Below are 23,893 nucleotides of genomic sequence, written 5' to 3' on the forward strand. Positions count from 1 at the left end.
GTCTGAGTCGGAGGTTGTATTGGACATAAACTAGATCATTTAATCGTTTTTGATCCAAACAGTTTCTCTTCTTTGTGTTACTTGGGAGCATGAGCGAAAACGGGAGCGGGAGCGACATTTTTAGAAGCTCCTGGTTTGGGAGCGAATCCTAGAGGAGTTCGAGAACCAATGTCACTAACATCAAGGTACATAGAGGGATTGGTGCTCTTGATTAAATACGAGTTCCATACCCTAATACATGACAAAATTCAATGGAAACTTTGCAATCCTCCAATCCTGAAATCATGAAAAACTGATAAGTCTGCTGGATTTTGAATGAAATCTAAAATTCTACTTTCTCCATAGGAAATCCAATGAGGCTGAAACCACTCTCAAACATCCTGAGTCATTTCATGGTAATGTCAAAAATTTAAGTAAAAGGATGAAAATGAAGATTAAGAAGAATGTCACTTTTACTTTAAGAATTTAACATTACCATGAAATTTGAATAGCATATCAATAGTAGAGAGCATTTGAGTGTGTTAAATAGGGTTTGGCAGGGGGAAATGGACCCCAAATAACATTTAGCTAATTCATAAAACACCTTGAAGTCCAAACCAATCAACAAACCCCTTAAAATTTCATTAAAATAATGTTAAATCGCTGTTTTAGTGGGTTACAGGCCGCTATTTGTGACTCAGCCGAGTCAGTACGGGAAACGGTCGAGTTGGCCGAGTCAGCCATGACTCGGTCGAGTCATTCAACGACTCGGCCGAGTCATTCAACGACTCGGCCGAGTCATGGCTGACTCGGCCAACCGAGCCGTTTTTTGTACCGAGTCACTTCGGAGGGCAATGGAACAAACCAACTCGGCCGTTTCCGTTTCGAAACGATCGTTTTTTAAAACTATGATTTGAATCAATACTAAACCTTTTTACATGATTCAAAAGCCCAAGAAGGGTCTCTTTAAAAGTACAATGACTCTATTGACTCAGAATAAATCCTAGAAGTCCTCAATGGGGACTTAGACCTAGAACATGATGACCCAAGCATGAAACCCATGCTTTAATAAGTCATAATAATAATAATAATAATAATAATTCTTTTCTTTATTTTTTTGATAATTACATTACAAGATGACTCAAATATATTTAAATGAAGATCGAACCTAGTTACATTTTTTAACACTCCCTCTTAACTAGGGAGGTATTCATCATATACAAGTACAAGGAAGATCTCAACTATATGAACCATGAAGAGCTTTAGGCACTGCAATGCCATGGACTAGATTCCTGACCAGGGCAATCTATCCATTGGTCTCTCAACAGTTTAGGCATCGCAATGCCATGTACTAAATTCTTGACCCAGGCAATCTATCCAGGTGGGACTAAGATGGACTCAAGCTTTCAACCTCTCTAGGTACCATTAGGCTTACTTGCTAACCATCAACCTAGAAATCTAGGTGCGTGTCAGAGCTCAAAGACCAATGCCACCTTTCCAACTTCGGGACCTAGACATCAACACAAAGTGCCAACCAGATGTCCTCCCAGGCAATGCTTCACTCACAAAGCCTCATCACCCCTTGATCCAGTAGATCAAGGACAACAAATCTTTCTCGATCAAACTGATCGGTAACCAACATGCTATCAAAAACCTTCGAGAGATTTCCCTGTTCAAACACAACCCCAATTAATAATATACTTTCACATGTACATAATCAAATACAAACCTCTGGGGTCGTTCTAGATGTTGCTCCTCAACTCAGTAGGACTATCAACTGAATCTTTGACAGAAGATTCCTCAATCATATGCTTTCCTTTCCTACATGCAACAACATATTCTTCAAAATTCATTCTCCAATCACAGCTATGCTCTCCCTCTCAACTAGGGAGATTTCTTCTATTCAAGCTCCCTCTTAACCCAGGGAGATCAACTTCTTCTTTTCATCATTGGAGAATCTTTCGTGGCTTCCAACCATTTCATCAGAGTTGTCATCATCCACATCATGCTTATCAACGGACATCTTCACCATATTGAAGATTGTGTACCTGCACAACTTAGATAGCAAGTACAACCAAATCTATAGAAGCATGAAGTTAGTCATATCAGAATTTGGAAGCATTTCAACTTTATATATTAGATACCAAAACAAGCAAGAGACACATACTCTTTCAACATCTTACTAGGGACTTAGTCATAAACCCTAGACTACTTCATAACAACTTTCATTACATCTAGGGTTTCAATGTTTCTTCCAAAGGTATGACATACCTTTCCACATAGCAAACCCTAGAAACAATTCAAACAAATATAGATCAACAAAGCATCTAACAACTTTCAGAATTCATATGTTAGACTCCTTACTAGGGTTTCACACAAATCCTAGATTTCATACATGAGAATTAATCAAACAAAACCAATCACAACTTAGTCATCAACATAACCAACTTCCACTAGGGTTAGTTGCAAACCCTAGATCTTTCAATTAAACTGAAAACTAGATTTCAACAATGTAATACAAATCTCAAATTATCACATTGCCATCATACATTAGAGATTTTCACTTCTACTAAGGTTTAACTCGAAAACCCTAGAATTTCACAAATACTATCATCCTAGAGAAACAAACATTGACTAGGGCTTAGTTCCAAACCCTAGGATTCATGATCACCAATAAACAAATCAACTCATACATCTAGGACTTCACCATGCATAGGCATTTCATATCATGTGTTAGTCAAACCCAACTTCATAAATATTAATAAGAGTTAGACAAACAAACTTAGTTAGACTAAGGTTTGATCAGACAAAACACACATTCCAAGGAAATCATTTCTAAGATATTATAAGGGTCTTGCTTACACATTCCACCAAACCCTAATGAGTTAGGGTTTCAATAAGAACATAGCAAACCCAAAATTACCAATACTTCAAAGGTTCGGGATTTTAGACTTTATCATTCAATCCTAACAAGTTAGGTTTTCCTGATCATACCAAAATCCCAAACATGACATTATCAACCAAAACTTAATAGCATTTCTCAATAACCTTAAGCAGTTAGGGTTTCAGACATTCATATTAGCATACCCTTAGGTTAGGGTTTTCCAGAGAACCTATCTAGGGTTCTATAAAATCAATTAAGAATATGAGTGGGGTAGATTTATCAAGTGATGAATCACCCAAAATAAGAATCAATATGATTCAATATAGCTAGACATAACAATGTTAGTAATAGATTGTCAAATGAATAAAACATTTAAAGAAATCAATGTTTTGTAGTTTAAGGCATACCTTTGACAAACCTTACCTTGGGTGGCTTTCTTCAATACTCCTTGAGGGTATAACAGATGTTTTCCTAATCAAGACAATAGAGGGAGAATGGTGATTAGTATTAATATAATAAAAACTTAAATAAGTACATGAAACCAAAAACTGAAAGGAAATGAGATACTTATCTTTGGGAGATGTTGGGGGCTCCCTCCAAAGCTTTTGAGGGATACCTATAAACTTATAAAACAAAAGAAAATGTCTTTTCCAAAAGCACGTTAAAACCTATAGATTCTAAAACATAAAAAATACAAAATAGGACAACTAAGACTAAAACAAAGGACTTAGAAGTGTAGGTCCCGTGTCAGATTCTTTGTGTTTGACTTTCTTTGAATCTTCTTCTTCAACAATGTTAGCATGATCTCTTTCTCTCTTCTTATTTCTTGGGTTGTCGGGACAATCACTTCTATAGTGACCCTTCTTATGGCATTGATAGCATTCCACCTTGGACATGTCAACTTTCTTCCTTGGTACTTTCGATTTCTTTCCTTTATGTTGAGCAATGTAGGCATTTGAAACATCTTCAGAATTGGCATCTAATGAGATCCTTAATTCTTCTTGACTGCAGGAAGTCCATAGTTTTTCAAAAGTGGGAGCTTCCTTCCAACTGTTAAGTCCTACAGCAAATGCACCCCAAGAAGGTGGCAATCCTAATAGAGTAGTGATCATGAGTTCTTTGTCTGGAATGATTTCATCAATGGCCAAAATATCATCTTTGATTCTTGCTATCTTTACAAAGAAGGAGGCCACTGTGTCTTCTTTAGTCATCTTTGTGGTCCTTAGCTCATTCTTCAAACTTGCTACTTGACCAATGTTCTTAATAGTGAATAAATTTGACAAGGCTTCATACATTTCCTGAGCATGATTGATGTTGGCTATGAATGGGACAAGGTTGTCCTTTATTCCTTCTACCATTAGAGTCATGGCCACCAATTCTAGTTCCCTGAACTTTACTTTGTCAGCATCACTGGAGTCTTCTGTAGGCTTCTTTACTTTTCCTTTGACCAAGTCTAGAACCTTGTTCTTTTCAAGGATGAGGTCAATCCTCTTTTTCCAAGACCTGTAGTTAGAGGCTCCTTCAAGTTTGCTTTCTCCCTTAATTGTATTAGACATTGTCTTTGAAGATGGTAGACTTCTTTCCTTGAATAACCCTTTTGAATGATTCCTTGATTAAGTGCTTGAGACTGCCTTTTTCTTCTTTCTTCACCAAAGCTCTGATACCATGTTAGAAAATCAGAAAGGCAGAAAGATTTTATTATACTTGATAATTATTTGTGATGTTCTTGATTTCTTATTAGGTTTCTTTATATCTTCTTTATTTTAGTTCTTTAAGCAATTACCAAAGTAAAAGCACATAAAACAATGGACACCAGATAGAGGCACTATGCCAGGGAAAAACCCCCCTCGAGGGGAAAACCCAGTCAAAATTCTCTTCCTTTCAATAATATTTTTGAGATTATTCACCCTAGACAAAGACCAAATCTTCCCTCCACACCAGGTCAGCCTCCCAGATCTTTGACCTCTCTTCCAGCAACTTCGACTATGTAGCAACTTCCGACATCAGGTAGCTTCCAGCATCATCAAAACTTGGAAGACTTCGATCTCTCGAACTAGGGCATGAAACAAAGAGAGAGAGGCATCAAAATTTCGTTTTTCTTCTTCTCCTTAGATTCCATCCAACTCGCACTTCCTTAGACCCACTTCGCACTTCTCCGACTTCCTTAGAGATATTGAACTTGCTTGAGATAAGAAACTACAAATGAATTCGACTTGCTTCTATTTATAGGCTTCAAGGGAGGTCAAATTGATGTCCTTAGGCCAACTTGATCTCTTCTAGGCCAACTTGATGTGGAGGATACATATATTATATTTGACTCTATGCTAAACCTTTTTACATGATTCAAAAGGCCAAGAAGGGTCTCTTTAAAAGTTCAATGACTCTATTGACTCAGAATAAATCCTAGAAGTCCTCAATGGGGACTTAGACCTAGAACATGATGACCTGAGCATGAAACCCATGCTTTAATAAGCCATAATAATAATAATAATAATAAATCTTTTCTTTATTCTTTTGACAAGTACATTACAATATGACTCAAATATATTTAAATGAAGACCGAACCTAGTTACATTTTTCAACAAAGACAACATAGAAAATTACAAGGATAGTTTTTGTATATACTATGAGGAGGGAAAATTGTAGCTCCCTCCATTTTTGTATATTTGTGTTATAAAAACAAGTAAATAGAATGTTTTTGCAACTTTCAAAAGAATTGTCATATTCACTAAGGAAGAGGGGGGATTATGATATGTGCTAATGATAAGAGTACAACAGTGCTATAAATTTTGCATGTGTGACAATATTGAGGCAAAGACACTTAGAAAACGCATAATACAATTGATAAATAAAATATATGCCTAGGTTACAACCTATACAATCACCAAAGTTCCTTTTGGGTCTGCTTCTATATCTTGGATGAGTAGGAAGCAAAAATTGGTTGCTTTAAGCACTGCCGAGGTCAAATACATTGCTATGAGTATGGCTTGTTGTGAAGCAGTTTGGTTGAGGAAGCTCTGTAGTGAGCTATTTGAGCACGTGCTAGATACCACCATGATCTTTTGCGACAACCAGAGTGGGATTCGCCTATCAAAGAATCCTGTGTTCCACGAACACTCCAAGCACATTGATATCAGGTATCGCTATCCGTAATATGGTACAACTATGAAAAATTATGCTGCATTGGTTGATTTATTTCTCCTACTTATTTACACTAATAAGTTATTTACCAATGCTTCAATAAATATCAAAATAAATTCAGCTGCAGAGTTCACAAATTATGAACTGAGAAAAGCAAGAGAAACACCAGCGCATGAACAATCACATTGACACACTTGTTTTTGGATAATAGTCCTTGAAAAAACCCAATGCAGGAAAACCGGTGCAGCAAATTTGAGGGTTTCTATTATTGGCAGTAAATTTCTGAATACAATCTGGATGCCCCAGAGAAATGACAATCCACTCAGAGAAGATAACTGATAGAAAAATAGTGAGAATTTTCTCACACTGAATCTAGAGATTTTGCACTGGCCCCAGCTCCTGGATGACCCATTGCGTAGTCTCTGCATGAGCCTATGCAGTCACTGCGTGGCTTCTGCATGGAGACTCCCTCTGACTGCGTCACCCTTGTTGTTGCTGCGTCTGTTGTTGAGAAATCAAGATTTCATCTGTCAATCACCCACAGTGATTCCTGACACTGATCTCTGCTATCCCCAGCAGTTTTGCGTCAACCTCCTCCAGTTGCTGCGCTATCCCTCCTTGGCACTGCACTGCCTCTCTGATCCTTCACTGTCTTCTCTGAAGTATATTCACTAGAACAGGAAATCACTTCCTTCCAGTACTACCTCTAATCCTCATTGCTTGATCACTTGTTCGAATTCCTTAGCCAACCCTGCCCTAGGAATATCGAACTGACTGATCAACCCTTTGTGTATTTTCAAATGAACCCCAAGCCTCCTTCTTATACTTTTCTCGTTGAGACTTCAACGGTCGAGATTAAGTCTCTAATCAACGGTTAAGATTAAAACTTGACTTGATTTGCTTTCTAGAACATTCTCACCCATATTTTGATTAATACCCATTAATACTTTAATTTTCCTAAGTTTAGACTTAGGAACCCCATTAAATACAATCTAGGTGGAATTTCACCAAATGGTTTCTGGGTTCTTTAGAACTCATGTGCCTTAGCCTCTCCACCAATTTTCATGGCTAGAGCACATTCGATGCTACCAAAAACTAACAACAATGGGGAGCAATAAGGCTCCAACACATTAGGATGGATGAGCAAGTCGCAAACATTCTCACGAAACCTTTGGGGAAGGTCAAATTCTTAACCTTCTAAGAGAGACTTGGAGTCGTGGAACAACCCTGCTATGAGGGTCTCGTATGAGTTGGACACTGAGCTCTGGGAGCTCTTAGGGGCTTGGGGTACTTCTTGGAGCTATGAGCGACCATAAGGTGAGTGGTTCACCTTCCCCTAATGGTGCGCTAGATACAAGGTGAGTGGTTCACCTTCCCCTGTGATACCCCATGATGGTTGACATGTGTGTAGGGTGAGTGGTTCACCTTCCCCTACGATTGACATATTCATAGGATGAATGGTTCACCTTCTCCTGCTTATGCCTCAGCACACATCGTACCCATAGAGACCGGGACTCATGGGAAGTACCTCTCATCTGGTCAATGAGTTGGGAAAAGGTGGTTAGGGACCAGAGCACTACCGATGGACACATCGTGTACTGCCGTACTCCCTATGAATAGGATGCATGGTGTTCAACTACTTGATTTGGGATCAAGAACTGACTTTTGTCAGTGGAGAGTGGTATGATCTTATGACTCACTCTTGATCACTTCTTCTTCATTATTACTTCATGGTTCAACAGAGCAGAGCAGGTGGGTGATGACAGGGATGGTAAAGAATGGCAGGATGGCATGACGATAGATGGATTGGCAAGTGGAATTCTACCTAGTTGAGAGGGAGTGTTAAAATTAGCAACTAGGGCCAAATTCCACCTTAGGGCAACTCATATGATGGAGATGATTATTGCATTGGATTCCTCTTTTCGAGAGGTCCAATTTGATATAAATATCATCTCATTCTGACAAGCAGAAATGGAATTTTGAATTTATTCTCTCTCATGCACAAATGTAGGCTCATGAAGCCCAATAGATGTGTCTCCGCACCCTCAACGGAGTGTTTAAATACGAGTGACCTCTCTCTCATTTGGACATCACTCATCTCATCACATATCTCTCTCTCTCTTCTCTTGATTGGTTCGTATAGCTTGGAGGCAGCCTTCTCTACTTTGCACGTGTGAAAGGAGGACAAATTTTTGGGTTTGTTTGCTGGCCGAAAATTTCAGGAAAATAGAATTGCGTTGACCAAAGTGCTTTTGACTAGCGTTGACTTTGTTTTTGTGGGCAGAAATCCGATTTTTTGAAGGCCGCATTCATTGGCACAGTTTTCGAGATGTTTGGACAGTTTGACTAGGGTTGACTTTAGTGTTGACTTCAGATTGACTGCAGAAAATACAGCAGTGTTTTCTCTCCTTTGACTGGTTTGACCAAACTGTTTTGAGCTAACTTTGACCCTCTTTGAAGGCAGAATTTATTTGCTGCTGACCGAGCTGCTTGGAAGACATTTTGGAGCTGCTTTGACCACCGTTGACATTCTGGTTAGGGCTGCAGTTGACTGCTGATTTGACAGGACTGTTTTGGGCAAGCTAATTTGATATTTGTATTCTCTCTCTCTGCTGAACTATTGAAGAATAATAAGAAGATTTGATCAAGGGTTCCCCATGGCATCTGCCACATCTTGTGTCCTTGTCTTGACTTTTCTTCTGCTCATGTTTTTGTGTTCTATATGCATTTACTATCAATGTGTTTAAGTTAATGTGATTGCTACTGGATATAATTGAAAATTGTCATTGGGCTGCTAAAGGAACATTGAAGTAAATTGTGCTAAAGCATAGAACATACCATTGTTATCTAAAACAAACAAGTCTTCAAGTAATCTTCAACGGTCAACCAAGCACGGAGGCTCAATCCAAACCCTCTAGCAAGTTCCCCATGACATGCAAATTTCAGTCCCTTTCTAATTCAATTTTTTCCAAAAAACCCTTAATATCCAGACACATTGATTTAGTCAAAGGAGTCCGAATTTCGGCCTTGTAACTTCTTCAGAAAACTTGGTCAAACACTAGTCAAACAGTTTCGGTCAGATTAAATCAAAACAGAACCAATGATATACAAAGCTAAGAGATTCAGAGACCTGGTCAATTCTGCAATCTATCATTTCTTTTTACTGAGACTATTTTTCAGACATATATACTGTTTTTCTTTTCAGTTATGAATTGTATATACTATATTGTCAAACAAATGGACGTTTTACTCCATGTCAAGGTTTTCCATGCAAACTTGACATATTTGTCGTGGTACTTGTCTAGTGCAAAATACTAATTTTTGTAAGTGAAGATTAATCTCATTTTTTCCCTTGATATATTTCACATTTGGTATATGCTGGTTTTGGACAGCATCCAGTGTTAAAATACACTACCTGCCATAAAAAGGTAAAAGTCACACTAGCGAGGGATATCCAAACTGAGAAGAATATATATATATCTATATAACATGCACAGAATTGAACCCTGGGGTTGGGAGGTTGGAGTGACTCTAGACTTCTTTGAAGTTGTCTTTCTGCATCTTTACTAAATTGTTATGTTCCTATCCATGTACCTGTTCTTTAAAAATGAAATATTCCATGATTCTTAATGATTTATCACTCATGAAACAATTCATTTCATAGTTTGTAATTCATTTTGCAGGTCTTTTCCAAGAACTAGAAAATGGCATTCCATCTGGTGGAAAATTCAGCACTGGGCATATGGAAGGTGAAATCATACATGACTGGGATGATGGGGTTTATAAACATAGTCAAAGATCAACCAGTCTGTCTGAGCAGAACATGGAGGAGCACCCAGGAGAGCATAGTGTACATTCTAGTTCTCCTAACATAATTGGAATATATCTTGTGCCTTCTGCAGAATATATTGTAGCTATTCTTGCAGTCCTAAGAAGTGGAGGAGCTTTCTTGCCTATAGATCCATCATGGCCAAAGGAGAGGGTTTTGGGAATCCTTTCTATGTTAAAGGTTTGCCTGGTTGTCAGCTGTTGCCATGCTTCAGGCTTCCATGTCCATGAAAATCACCAACAAGAATGGTTGTTGGGGAAGATAAATTTTCCACTTTTGTGTTTATCAGATGGGTATGCGAAGGGTTTATTATGGAACGATAATTTGCACTCTAATATGAGTTGGCCTTGCCAAAGAAAAGAGCAGAGGTTGTATTGTTATGTTATGCACACCTCAGGTTCAACTGGCAAACCTAAGGGTGTATGTGGTACAGAGAAAGGTATAGCAAGTCTTCACCATGGTTTGTTATAAAGAGCAACTTGTACTTGGCCTTCTATAGACTTTAGTGTGCACACAGGCAATCTCTCATTAATATTTCTGTTGATGTCTATGTCATGTCTATTTTTTCCTTTCTCTTTCTATTCTTTTTTATGTTCAGTCTTCCATCTTATTTGTTGTCATGAGCAAAACTTAGGTACAGGGCCATTATTCAGTTGATAATATAAGAAGATTTGGGTATCTGTTTTTATTATGCAGTTTCTTCCATCCTCAAGAAGGAGATTCTTAAGTTTTGAGGTGCAAATCCTCATGTTTGGAGTAATGAACTGATTAGGCTACTGGCAAAAATGGACATAAGTAATATGAAGATTTCATACTAGAATTCTTCAAGCTTCTATTTTTCTCTCTCCAAATATTGCTTTGATTTCATGTTTGTTTCATGGTCCCTTGAATTAAAAAAAATACGTCAATAGTGAGTGTTATAGGATACTCCCTTGGTGCTAAGATTATAAAACCCAGAACAACAATCACACAATTACGCACATAAGAGTTGCAGTTAGGGAAAAGTAGTCCCAAAGCAATTTGTATTATATGTTTATCATCTGATTTATTACAACATTTTAAAGAAACTCGCTTCTATCTATATGAGACCATATGGCAATGTGTTGGCACCTCAAACAATGCTGACATGCAACACATGTGGCAAATCCCACTACTCTGGCCACAATTATCTCACTCACGAGATGTAACTTCCACAATTTGGGATACTCATCGATTATTCAAAATAACAGTAATATTCTATCAATTCCATGTTAATGTCAATTTGGCATCAAGTTAACAACCCAAGTCACATGACACTAGGACATGGGACATGGAGGACTCGAAAATATGAGTATATGACACATGACACGGCAACCCCTCAGAGCATGACACAAAGGACACATTCTATATATATATATATATATATATATATAGGAGTTGTCTATAATGCGACTTTTTGGAGATTCCGGTGACGGAATCCGGCGGAAGAAATTGAAGTTAAATCTTGATTTGTTGCAGTTAAAATGGTTTTTTAACTGCATATTTGGATTCAGCACCCTGGAAAACCCTGGGACGCTTTCATTGTGCAGAAACTAGCTATCAAACTTGCGATTCCAATAAATTCCTGCCGGATTTCGACCGGAAAAACCCGCCGGAAAAACTTTCAAAAAGTCGCGTTATAGACAACTGCTCTATATATATAGTGAATTGCACATAAAATGTGAAATATATAAAACATTTACATGATGATGATACAAATTCAATCATACAACTAATGCATATAACCAACATAACATTGAGGGCAATCCATCTTTGAACCAAAAATGTTGATTTTTGTAGCTGCAGAAGGCTTTCTAGCCTTGTGTCTTAATTAGAAGGACCTTGTTTTGCCTCTTTAGGAGCTTGCATGCGACATGCGGTGTTTGCATGTTGATTGCATGCAACATGCGGAGTGTGCAAGTGGGTTGCATGCTAGATGCGGAGTTGCATGCATGCGGATGAGTTACATGTGGCATGCATGAGATATGCATGTAATGCAAACTAAATTTATGACTGGTACTTGAGTTAAAGTAAAGAAAGCTAAAGATAAGAAAGTTAACTAAAGATAAGTAATTTATCTTCAGTTAACTTGACGAGTTAATTTTGACCGTTAATCTTAGCTTAGAAAAGTTATAAATTGAGCCTAAGTGTTGAGGTGAAGACACAATTGATTAGCATGAGTTGGAGATTCAGTGAGAGTGAGTATTTGGGCAGAGAAAGTGAGTTGTGAGGTCGAGCTAGCTGTAGCGTGGCCAAGAGCGAATTGATCAGCAAGGAGGCCGAGTAATCTAAAGGCTGAGTTCCTTGATCAGCAGGTCTTGTATTGTCAAGGGCTGAGAGGCCGAGTATTCTCTTGTATGCTTAAAGTAAATCAGCTGCACTGCATGTGTGGGCCGAGAGGGCCAAGTGTGGGTTTTGAGGCCGAAATTATTGCTGTGTAGTTGCTGTAGCAAATTTGTGTAACTGCTATAAGAAATCTTGCTCCTAAAGCTGAATAAAAGAGCCCAATGGTTGCGGCTTTCCCCAGACTGTTTTTATTTTATTTTTTTATTTTATTTTGTTGATGTGATTGGTTACATGTGAATCTGTTTCCGTTGTTTATTGCTGGTAATTAACCCAGAGTATTGGATGACAACCAATGTTTCATACGAGGATAGGCTCGATTACGGTTCAAATTACTTTCAGTTGGAGGTTCAAATCACTTCTGTTCTCAAGGAGAATAGGCTGTGGGCCTATGCAAGTACATAAGTGGTTCCACCAATGAATGATTCCATTGCCCTAGATCTGCATGAGGTTAGAGAGGCCAAGGCACAAAGGATTATCCTTGATTGGGTTAAAGATCATCTGATACCATCTGTCGGAGAAAGACACTACAAAAAAGATGTGGGATGCACTCACAAGCTATATTAGAGCGACTATCAGATTTGAAAGATGATGCTCAAGGACAACTTGCATGGCACAAGAATGTCCAAGGGTGAGAGTGTGACATCTTACTTGTCCAGGTTGACGCAGGTTAGGGACGAGTTGGCTATTGTTGGAGAGACAATTGTTGAGGAGGAGCTAGTGCGTATAGCCTTGAATGGATTTACGAAGCACTGGGAGGTCTTTGTCAAGTGTATTATGGGTCGGGATCACCTACCCAACTAGGCGAGGCTTTGGGATGATTTCGTCCAAGAGGAGATCCAAGAAAGTGGTCAACGAGGAGATCAAAAGAAGAAGTTCGAAGAAGAGGTGAAGCTTGCTCTAGCAAGCAAGGGAAAGGAAGGCCAAGAAAGGGACAAGTGAGAGGTCTTCTTACAAGAGTAGGAAGAAGAAAGAACTGAGTAAGGTGAAGTGTTTTTGTTGCCATTAGTTGGGTCACTGTGCCAGTCAGTGCTCGAATAAGAAAAACAAGGGCAAGCAAAAGTAGGTTGCGGCTATTGCAAAGGTGGACAAGTTTGCAACGCAGTTTGAAAACGAGTTTTCACTCATTGCCTGTCTTTCGAGTTCAGTTGCCAACAGTGTGTGGTATATTGATAGTGGGGCTTCTCACCACATGACGAGAGTTAAAGAGTATTTTACTAGGTTGGAGGAGAAGGAGTTTGATTTTTTTATTGAGCTTGAAGACAATGGTAAGTATCATGCAACTGGTATTGGCAGGGTCAAGTTTCAAACTAAGTTCGACAAACCCCTATTGGTTGAGTATGTGTTGTATGTCCCAAGGATTCCAAGGTAGCGAAAGTGATTGGAATTAGACATGATTGCTTGTTTTCATTGCAGTTTGAGCCAACACATGCGTTGGTGAGCAGTAGTAGAGGGCTAGGAGAATTGTGGCATAGGAGGATTGGCCATCTTCATCATGGAGCACTTAATATGCTTAAGGAGATAGTTACAGGGTTGCTTGAGATGAAGTTTGAGAAGCATGAGGTGTGTAAGGGTTGCACATTGGGTAAATATACCAAGACTAGTTTTCCGAGAAATGACGTTAGGTCCAAAAGGATTTTAGATCTAGTACACTCAATTGTGTGTGGGTTGTGTTACCACTCAAACTAGTAGGGGGACTGAAAGGGACTCCTAAAGGGATAACTGCTAGACCAAGGGCAACAATGGAGACTTAGCCCACTGTCACCTTAGCTAAGACTCCCTAATCTTTACGGACTTTCACCGATGGGAGGAGATTTGGTATGTGTAAAGTCACTTGTCATAACAGAGTCTGATACCTCTACTATGCTTGTCTTCATTCAAGTGTCATAGTTGCTATACTTAACACTGTGAATCACAACTCTCCCAGAACTCAACTCTATAGTGTAATTAAAACCTTTGGAAATTGAATCTGACAACTCTATAAAAAGGATTAGCGAAATAGAAGCTTTTGTGAATGAGCCCACTAACTATCACTGCTAAACAATCAAGCTAGACTATGAAGTCTTCCAACTTGATCACAATTGTGCTCATGATCAGGGGAGTGCGACCACTTGGCCTGACATAATGGCCATGATAGCTTCCACTAATCAACAACCACCTTGCAAGGACATCCTGGCTCACTTCTCATGAATTTTATCCATCAATCTTAACTGATATAAATCTTAAAAATATAATATTAGAATCCTCTCCAGATTCACTGTTAATACAAGGGTAAAGGAAATTTTCTAGCTCAAGGCACTAGCCAATACCAACTTTGGTATTTGTGACCCCTTCGTGGGGATGCACCCACCCTGCTCCGTTGGGTTTCTGCCTTGTAACATAGTTCAAGGATCACAAGACTTTCCAATCTTCCTACCCCATTAGACACACTTTATATGCTATACATAGTGAATGGAAAATAAACATTATAGAACACTCAATTTCATAGAAGGAAGAAAAATCTTAGTCAGTTCAATATCAAAATCTTATTAATAAAGTATACCAAGTAGTGTAATGAATTGTTCCGAGTTATTTATTTACAAGTTGTAAAGAATGTAGTGGAATGGAAAATATTACTTAGACAACCCTTCAATATTTTCTACTAATATGTCTGTGCATGTACATATGAAATTAAGAGCATGGTTGAATACAAAGCTGCTTTTTCTCTTGCTGCCATTTTGACAAATCAATGTGAAATCAGTGTCACTTTGAATCTCCTTTCTTGTGTGGATGTTTTGACAAATCAATGTGAAATCAAAGTCACTTTGAATTTCCTTTCCTGCGAGGGATCACATCCACAGTTGATTATGTTCAAGAAACTGACTGCAATCTGCAGTGGAAAAGAGACCTCAATTCCTATTGTGAATTTGAATATCTCAGGACAACATAAGGGATACAAATGCATATGGCCTTAGTACCTAGAAAACAATCACTCCATCATTACAAGACCAGCTAGATTTTGGATTCTAATCTAAATAATGGCACTAGTTACAGTGCTTATTTGCATTAACACCATGGAAAAGCAACAACAATGTTTCAAAGCACACTTACCGGAAAAGTTGTAACGTTCTGAGAATATTTACTGATAGCATCTGAACCTCGTAGCTATGGTGGGGAAACCAAGGAACCCAAATCTTGAAAGAGATCTCATACCAAATCTGAGAAAAAAATGAAAAAGGGAAAAAATCAAAATCTATAAATCAAGCAATGAATTGTTTACAAATCAAATACAATTCCTTTGACTAATAGTTAAATTGAGGTGATATATTTAAATAGTTAGTAAGAGGGGAACTTCAAACCATGGAATATTACCTTAGTCATTACTGTCATCCCTCAGTGACTGAGATTACAAATCAATACTTATGGAAAGATTGTAAGAAAGTCTGTGAAACAGTAAAGCATAACCTCTATTTTCTAAGCAACAAAATCAAGACATTGTTACATCAAGAGCCATAATTGATACATAATCAATGAATCAAGTCCTTGTATGGCACAGACTTGTTGCACAACCTCTATTTTCTCAACAACAAAATCAAGACATTGTATGTGGTTATTGCAAAAAGGAAATTGCATTCTAATTTGGAAGAGGGTCTTATCAAAAGACATGGATTTATTCAAAGCTACAAAGCCTAATGGGTTACTGAAAAATAAGTTGGAATATGGGATCATGATACTTAAATTGAACAAATATGCTCTCCTTTCATAAACATTACAGCTATACATATTTTTTGAAAGCATTAGAATTTGAAAATGGGCCTTTCTGTCAAGACAAATTTTCATTAACAAAATGTACTTTCCTACCTGAAATGTTGTAGATATCCAAGAAAAACTTGAAAAGCATAAGAGAACTTAGCATAATGTACTTTCTTTCCTTCCTTAACATTCTTAAAGAGCTGAGGTTCCCGAAGTCACCGGGTAACTTTCGAAGGAAATGACAATTAGTAATAGTCCAATTCACAACTGAAGATGTGTCACAAATATGAGGGGGCATCTCCTCCAAATCACAGAAGTGCTCCAGGTTAAAATCTAGCATTATTGGAAGCTTAATGCTCGACTGGGTGTTATTGAACCCAGACATTTTTCCAATCCCTTCACTAAAAGCTTAAAGATAGCTTCTCTAAGTTCTACAAGACTTTACTATGCTCTTGAAGTGGGGGCACGTGCAGCCTCTCCAAGTGAATATTCTTAAACTAAGTGAAGATAAGGCCGATAGATCATTCTCTCTTGAACCCATAATTGAATTCTGTTAGGACTTTCAAATTTTTCATGGAACTCAAAAATGTTGGAAGAAAGTATTTGCTTCCAGAAAAGAGTAAAACTAAAGCCTCTACTTGAGGACAATTGATGTCACACCACTGATCCTTCTCCATGGCACCTGTATAGGTAAACCACAAATGCAGAGTTCCATTAGAATATTGTAGTTATTGAACACACAAATGAAATCATTGCATTTCTTTAAAAGATCTTTTGAAATCAAAATTACCGAAATTACATATCGATAACCTATTGGGTGTAGGATAAAATTCACCCGTTTCATTCACAGAAAGCGTGAGAACAAACCTAATACTATATATAAAACCAAGAAAAATTCAAATTCTTCACTTCTAGGGAAAACCAAGAAAAATCCCTCAAGACCCTATTCATTAAAATAGATTTTATAAAAGCCTACAACAAAGTGGAATAGACATTAATCTTCACCATGCTTAGAGCACTTGGATTTGGCTTGTATTCAGTTAAAGTGGTAGAAAATTTCTTTGCACATGTCGCAGCTTGTCCTTCTATCAATCATACCAAGTCTAATAAGATAGGGCTCTTCTAGTTAATCAGGTAAGGTTTCCCACTCACCCTAACCCTCTATGTAATGTCTACTGAATCCATTGGCTATATTCTTCATAGTAGAATAGCACATCACCTCATCAAAGGTTTCTTCTCTCTGTTGTATATGGCAATAAATGAATGAATAGTCACTTCACAGATAAAATTTAATAAACATCATTTGAAGAGAATCAAAATTTAGACAACACCATGGATTGCTTGCAAATCTTATGTGAGGCTTCTAGGTGGAAGTTATAAATGGAAAAATCCAATGCTATCGACATAGTCAAAAGGATGCCCATAATTGATTGGTTAGGATCTGGCCAAGTGTTAAATTCCTTTGTATTCCCTTTTCTTTTGAACCCTTTCCAGATGAACTATAAGAAGCAATATCGATAAATAGATCTACAAGCCTCTATTCCTCATAGGAAAATTCACTGAACAGACAAATTTACTGAATTTTTTGAACAACAATACCATAAGAAGTGTAATTAAAAGGATATTGAAGCTCTGTAAAGAGTGACAATATATACAGAATAATCTGCAGTTTGTATTGACAGTTCGAAAAAACAATTCAGAGTTGCTGCAAAAATGTGTTGAGTTTGTCAATGTGAGTTTGGTTGATTGGTAAATTGGGGGTGTTAAAATCCCTCCCACCACGGTTCAAATCCCCCAAGAGACATGCTCATCTCTCATGAGCTGGCGTGCATGTGTTTGAGGGCTGTTTGTTGCAGTTGATCCCAGGTGCAACTTCCGGGTGACTTTGGAGAAACAGATAATCCCCAGTCGCTGCTCTTTGTCAGAGAATAGCTGACTAAGCATGTGAGACATAGGTGTTTCATTGTACTGAATTCTCATAATGGGAAAAGTGTTGCTTGCTTGTGTTGGGTTGTGGTTGATAAAGTGAGGGCATTGCAATGCCTCCCACCAAGGTTCAAATCCTCCCAGAGACATGCTCACCCCACATGGGTTGGTGTGCTTGTGTTTGAGGGTTGTTTTTTGCAGTTGATCTCAGGTGCAAGTCCTGGGTGAATTTGGAGAAATGGATAACCTCCAGTCACTACCCTTTGTTAGAGAATGGCTGACTAAGCATGTGAAACATAGGCACTTCATTGTACTAAATTCTCATACTGGGAAAGGTGCTGCTTGCTTGTGTTGACCCATACATCAAAAAAAATGTGGAGTTCGACAACTCTGAAGATCCATCTGAATTGAACTAAACAGGTGGTACAAGGAAGGTTTCAGTCAAGTTTCCAGATTTCTGTTTACTGGAACAAATCATATTTTAGGAAATTGGCATACGACTGTAACCCTATTGCACCAGACTTAGAAGCCAACATAACTCTATAACAAGGAGCAGAGGAAAAACATATGAAAGGAGAAAAATCATATGGATGGGGTAAAGGAAAATCTGGCTCAATTAAAATTATGGAAATTGAGAACCTGTTTAACAGAGACTTGGCCCATAACATCTATATTTAGTACATATAATATTTTTCTTGTTTTTTTGGGTAACTTGGACCATTACAGAATTCCAGCTACAAAGGACATGCTTATTCTATACACAGCAAGTATAAAACAGGTTCTAAACTTTTAGCCAATGTTAGCAGGGTTTATGACAAAGAGGGATAAAGTTTAATCATTCTTCTGCCAGATCACTTTTGTGCTGAACTCCAGGGCAAGAATATATCTCAGATATCTTCAATCCCTTGAGACCCTGAAATTTTTTCAAAGAAACCTTAGATGAGATTATCCCCAAACCAGTTTTGTCAGACTCTCCCAAGTCCAAGTTGACTCCTGACTTTGAATATATCTCAGATATCTTCAATCCCTTGAGACCCTGAAAATTTTTCAATGAACCCCTTAGATGAGATTATCCCCAAACCAGTTTTATCATACTCTCCCGAGTCCAATTTGACTCCTGACTTTGACTCTCTTTGAGGAAATGGAATCACCTTAGCACGTCTGAGTCTATACTCACGATTTTGATCCCTGAATATGATTCAAAATCCCAAATCAAACAAGTCAGATTGACTTAATGAGTCTAAGTCAATCGTATTTCTATAACAGATACAGAAAACAAAAAGGAATACTTGTTTGTTTGTTTTCCTGGCCCAAGTTTATAACAGGCAACCAGCAGACCTGTCAGCTATCCAGAGCCCGTGGTGTTTGTAGTATGCAATGTCACCTTTGAACTTTGAAACAAGTTATTATTAAAATTTTGCATTATGTGCAAATTTAGATCTTTCATATTAATGAAAATATCATTTTCCCTGAAATTCAGTGTATCATTAATTGTTTTAGTTCTGAAGTCATCTCTCGAGTTTTTCCCAAGTCCAAGTCAACTCTTATGCTTGGACCTACCTAAATCATTCTGAGAGATGAGTCTGGTTACTTTGCACCAAACATTTCTTTCTACCTGGACCATTTTCCATATTTCCAATCTTTTTCACTGCTTTTATGTTTCTTCAGTCTTCCATCCTTTCTATCTTCCTCTATTCTAGAATGTATATTAGATCTATATAGCCCTAAACCCTAATTCAACTAGGTTAGATGCTTAGATTGCATCTGCCTTTGAAACAAGACAGGAATCCTTTCTTCAATTCTTCTGTTATTTTGACAGGAATGACGAACTAAGATTTTGATATTGTGAACCTCTCTTGATAAGACTCAGAATTAATGCCACTTGTAAATGAGAGAATATAAACTTTCCATAGATATATGGTTGGCTTCCAGAATAGCAAGTCCAGTTCTGCAAAAGCCTCTGAATGGCTTACCTATCCCCTAGAATGAGGCTTTCACATTATACATAGATATAATCAGTTCCTATAGATGAAGCAACCACTTTATTATTAAAGCTCTCTAGAACCAATATTGCTAATATGGATTTCTAGAAAAAACTTAAATTTTCATATTACATTTGCATTTGATCAGGTCTAATATGTGAAGCTGGAAATAACCAAAATATACCTATATCGGTTGCACTTTTTCTAGGATAAACATGTACGACCAACAAAGTTAAAACTAACTATAATGCAGGAACATATTTTCAATGTCAGTATTTGTGAAGAATTAGCAGAACTGATGAAAACTCACAAAAAAACTCTGTATAAAATAAGTTCATAATTGTAACAGAAAATCTAACGTTTTCAAACAAAGATGGATGAAGCATATCCAATACAAATTGAAGATGAAATGACAATTAACATCAAACCCTTTATGCAAGGTAACTTGGAGAATTCCATTACCTTGAAAAAAAATGTCTAGGACACAAAAAAGAATAGTATTTAACCAAAAATTTGGCGCTTCCTAAATATACTCGAATACATAATTGAATGTGAGATAATAGCATTATCCCGCTTCCACTGTGCAGAATTTGTTTTGGCATGGCACATTGTGGTATAATAGAAGAATTTAAGTAAACCTTCAAAATGCACATCACAGTTTTAGCCTGGCATGTCTGAGATAATAAGGGGAGATAAGTAAGCTCCTGAACAATAAGCATAGAAGTGCGCTGGAATCCAATTGGATCCCAACTGGCTTATAGTACAGTATAAGCCAGTTGAGCATCATAAATGCAACAATTATTGCACCCATTTTTGCTGATGATCTTAACCGTGCAGCCAATCATACTTAGTGACAGTCAAATCTTAGGAACATGTTTCGTCCTAAAAGATTGCCTCAGATATCTCCAACTGGATTCCTTGTCTGAAGCATGGCAGTGACTATTCCAAGATGAACATGGAGCAGGCACGTCACATACATAACAATGGCACTGCATCATTGACATGTCAGAAACATTCTACATTTGCATGCTCTTTAAAATAGATCCAGAGAAAATAGTTTCTACGCTAGGAATAAACCATATAAAATGAAATAGGTTACCAAAATTAGACTTAACTTTCCATGATATGTAGTAAAAGTACAAGCCAAAACTTTTGAACTAGATCCTGCAGAAACCTACCATTTCACAATGTTTGTGAGGCAGTGTACTTATGAAGGAAAATTTTGCACAGAGATGCCTTGGATGAGGATAGTCTCGACATGCAATCTGCAAAGTTCAAATAATTGAGTAAGAATCGACCACATAGACCCTATGAAAAGCAACTGTAAATGCATTCCACTAAAATATTTACCTAAATATTGTAATATGAAGTGAAAAACTTCTGATATGCCGAAAATATCTATATATATATATATATATATATATGTATGTATTTTATTAAAAAGATGAATTGATAGATGATGATTGTTTACAATGGGTTTCCTGGCTTATATACTGCCATGGGCACTCTTTGGGAAAGGGCATGATCTTATGACCGTGCCCTTTCATCTAATTAAACCTAAAATTAAATAATAACCCTAAAATTAACTAATTTTTTGCATAACATTGCCTTCCTCTCGAAAGAATGCTTTGTCCTCAAAGCATAAGTAGTGACGGATGTTGTTGAAGAATGATTCGTTCTCCCAGAAAGCATCTTCTTTGGGTAAGTCCTTCCACTTGATCAGATATTCCAAGATGACCAAGGTCTCACACTTTAATCTCCCAAGTTCCATTTTTTGGTGATGTAGATATCGGTATGGCTTGATGTTGACAGGGTCTGACCCTGCCTTGACTTCTATTGTATGCTTAATTTCCCTATTAGGTGGCATCTCCATAGGTAGGTCTTGAAATACTTTTTCATGCTTCTGAATTAAATCTTGTATCTCTGGTGACTCTTCACTGGTCATATTTGCAGATAACATTTCTAATTGGTGACATTGTACTACATAAGCAGGTGCTCCTTTTCGACTCAGCTTCATCATCTGAGATGATGATACAACTTGATTTTCTGGTGCTTGGAATCCGTGTAGTTTGTACTTCTGACCTCCCCATTTGAATTTTATAAATTGTACTTGATGGTTGGCGGCATAAGTACCTAAAGTTCGTAGCCATTGGATACCTAAGACTACATCTACTCCTCCTAATGGTACCGTGAAGAACGGAGACTCTAGATTAAAGTCTTGAATCTGCAAATTGACCTTATGGCATTTCCCCACCTTTTCAATCTTCTTACCGTTAGCTACCATCACTTTCATGTTCGGTAAGGGAAATGAAAAGATATTGAGTGTCTTTGCCACGGTTGCATCTAAAAAATTGTGTGTGATACCAGAGTCGATGAGAACCACTACGTTGTCCTTCTTTATGTGTCCTTTTAACTTTAAGGTCTGAGGTTGCGAAATACTTCCGTCATCTAATTCTAGTGAGAATTCTGGGGCATCTTCTGTTTCTTCTATGTCATAATCTTCACTGTTTGAATCATTGGTTGCTTCACAATTATATAGGTTCTTTGGTTCTTTTCCTTTAGCACATCTATGTTTGGGGTCCCACTTCTCACCACAACGTTTACATTTACCCTCTTTTATCCTTTGCATTTCAACATTAGATTTTTCATCTTCACGACGATGTGGTGGAACATATCTCGTATTATTTGAGTCCACATATTGGGGTACCCTTCGTCTTGAATATGTTTTTTCCGCTTTTGACCAAAATATTGGTTCGGATTTCTTTTCGGCTGTTTTTGCTTTTCGTCTTGCTACTTCTATTGATGTAATGTCGTGCATCTCAAGTTCTGCTTGTAAATGGGTTTTGAGTCCCGAGACATATGACTGAATTAGACGAGATTCTGATAACCCAGGTACTCGTGTTACTAAGGTCTCCCATTCTTGAGTTTATTCGTCCACACTTCCTTTTTGTCGTAATTTGATGAGTTTTGAAAAGAACTCTTCTTCCTTTACACCTTGGAATCTTTTAAAGAATGCATCTTTAAATTTTCTCCAGCTAATGATGTGTGTTGTCTTTTTCCACCACATATACCAATTATATGCTCCCCTTTCCATTTTCATGGATGCGTGCCTGAGTTTTTCGTCATCGTCATTGATATCATATATCTCAAAGTATTCTTCTGCTTTATTTATCCATGCAACATTGTTTTTTTTCGTTTTCATTGAATTTAGGCATCTTGACTTTTGCCCTTTGCTGGTATGTTGCTAATGGTTGAGCGAAAAAGGGGTGTTGATTGGTAAAGGTATCCTAGAGCTGCTTGTTTGTAAGGGTTGTGTTACTCACTTCTTGGTGGGGTGTCGCTGATTTTTTTGGGGATTCAACTTTTTCATGAGAGTCTGTTGACTTTGTTGAATCTGATGAGATGTGTTCTTGATTCTCTTCATTTTCTTTTATTAGTTGTTCGGGCGTACAATTCGCCTTTTTACACAGAATTTTTAGCATTGTTAAGACCTCTTTGATGTCTGCTTCTGTTTGGACATGTTGATTTTCCATCTTTATTTCTATTTGATTTGTTGTATCATGAAGATTTTTTATTTGGTCAGCCTGCCCCTCAAGCTTGATCTTGAATTCATCTAATCTTTTACTGACCTCATCGTGGTTGTTATTTATCTTATGCTCCGAGTCCAATAATTTTTTTTGGAAATCTGCCATTGTCATTGTCGACATTGAGCGGGTTTGCGGGGGTGTGTATTTATCTGCCAGCGTAAATCATTTTTTTTTCAATTAAAAAATTAATTAATTAAATGAAACCTTTTATATATATATGAAATTTATAACTAAATTAAAGTTATATATTATATAACTTATAATTAAATTATAATATATATTATATATAACTTTTTTTCCGAGGAAATAGAGTTCGTAATTTCTATTAAAAAGATAATAACAGAGATTACATGTTGTTGATGCCAAAGCATATGCTGTAATGTGGTATAAACCACTGATCAAAGGATTTACAAAATAACATCCTGAAATGTCCAAAACTGTAGATACTGTGTTCAGTATCCAAAACAAAAAG

General features: G+C 37.4%; 1 protein-coding gene across 1 annotated transcript in view; it reads left to right on the forward strand.

Annotated features, from left to right (window-relative positions):
* LOC149250647 (putative acyl-activating enzyme 19) overlaps positions 1–23,893 on the forward strand; it is a 467,065-nt gene that overhangs the window by 3,237 nt on the left and 439,935 nt on the right. The window contains 1 exon segment of the mRNA XM_089459163.1: positions 9,688–10,272. Coding sequence (XP_089315289.1) covers positions 9,688–10,272 — 585 coding nt within the window.

Source organism: Pinus tabuliformis, chromosome 7 (genome assembly GCF_031772625.1).
Source record: "Pinus tabuliformis cultivar Carrire ecotype Pingquan chromosome 7, CPIR1, whole genome shotgun sequence".
Taxonomy (NCBI): Eukaryota; Viridiplantae; Streptophyta; class Pinopsida; order Pinales; family Pinaceae; genus Pinus; species Pinus tabuliformis.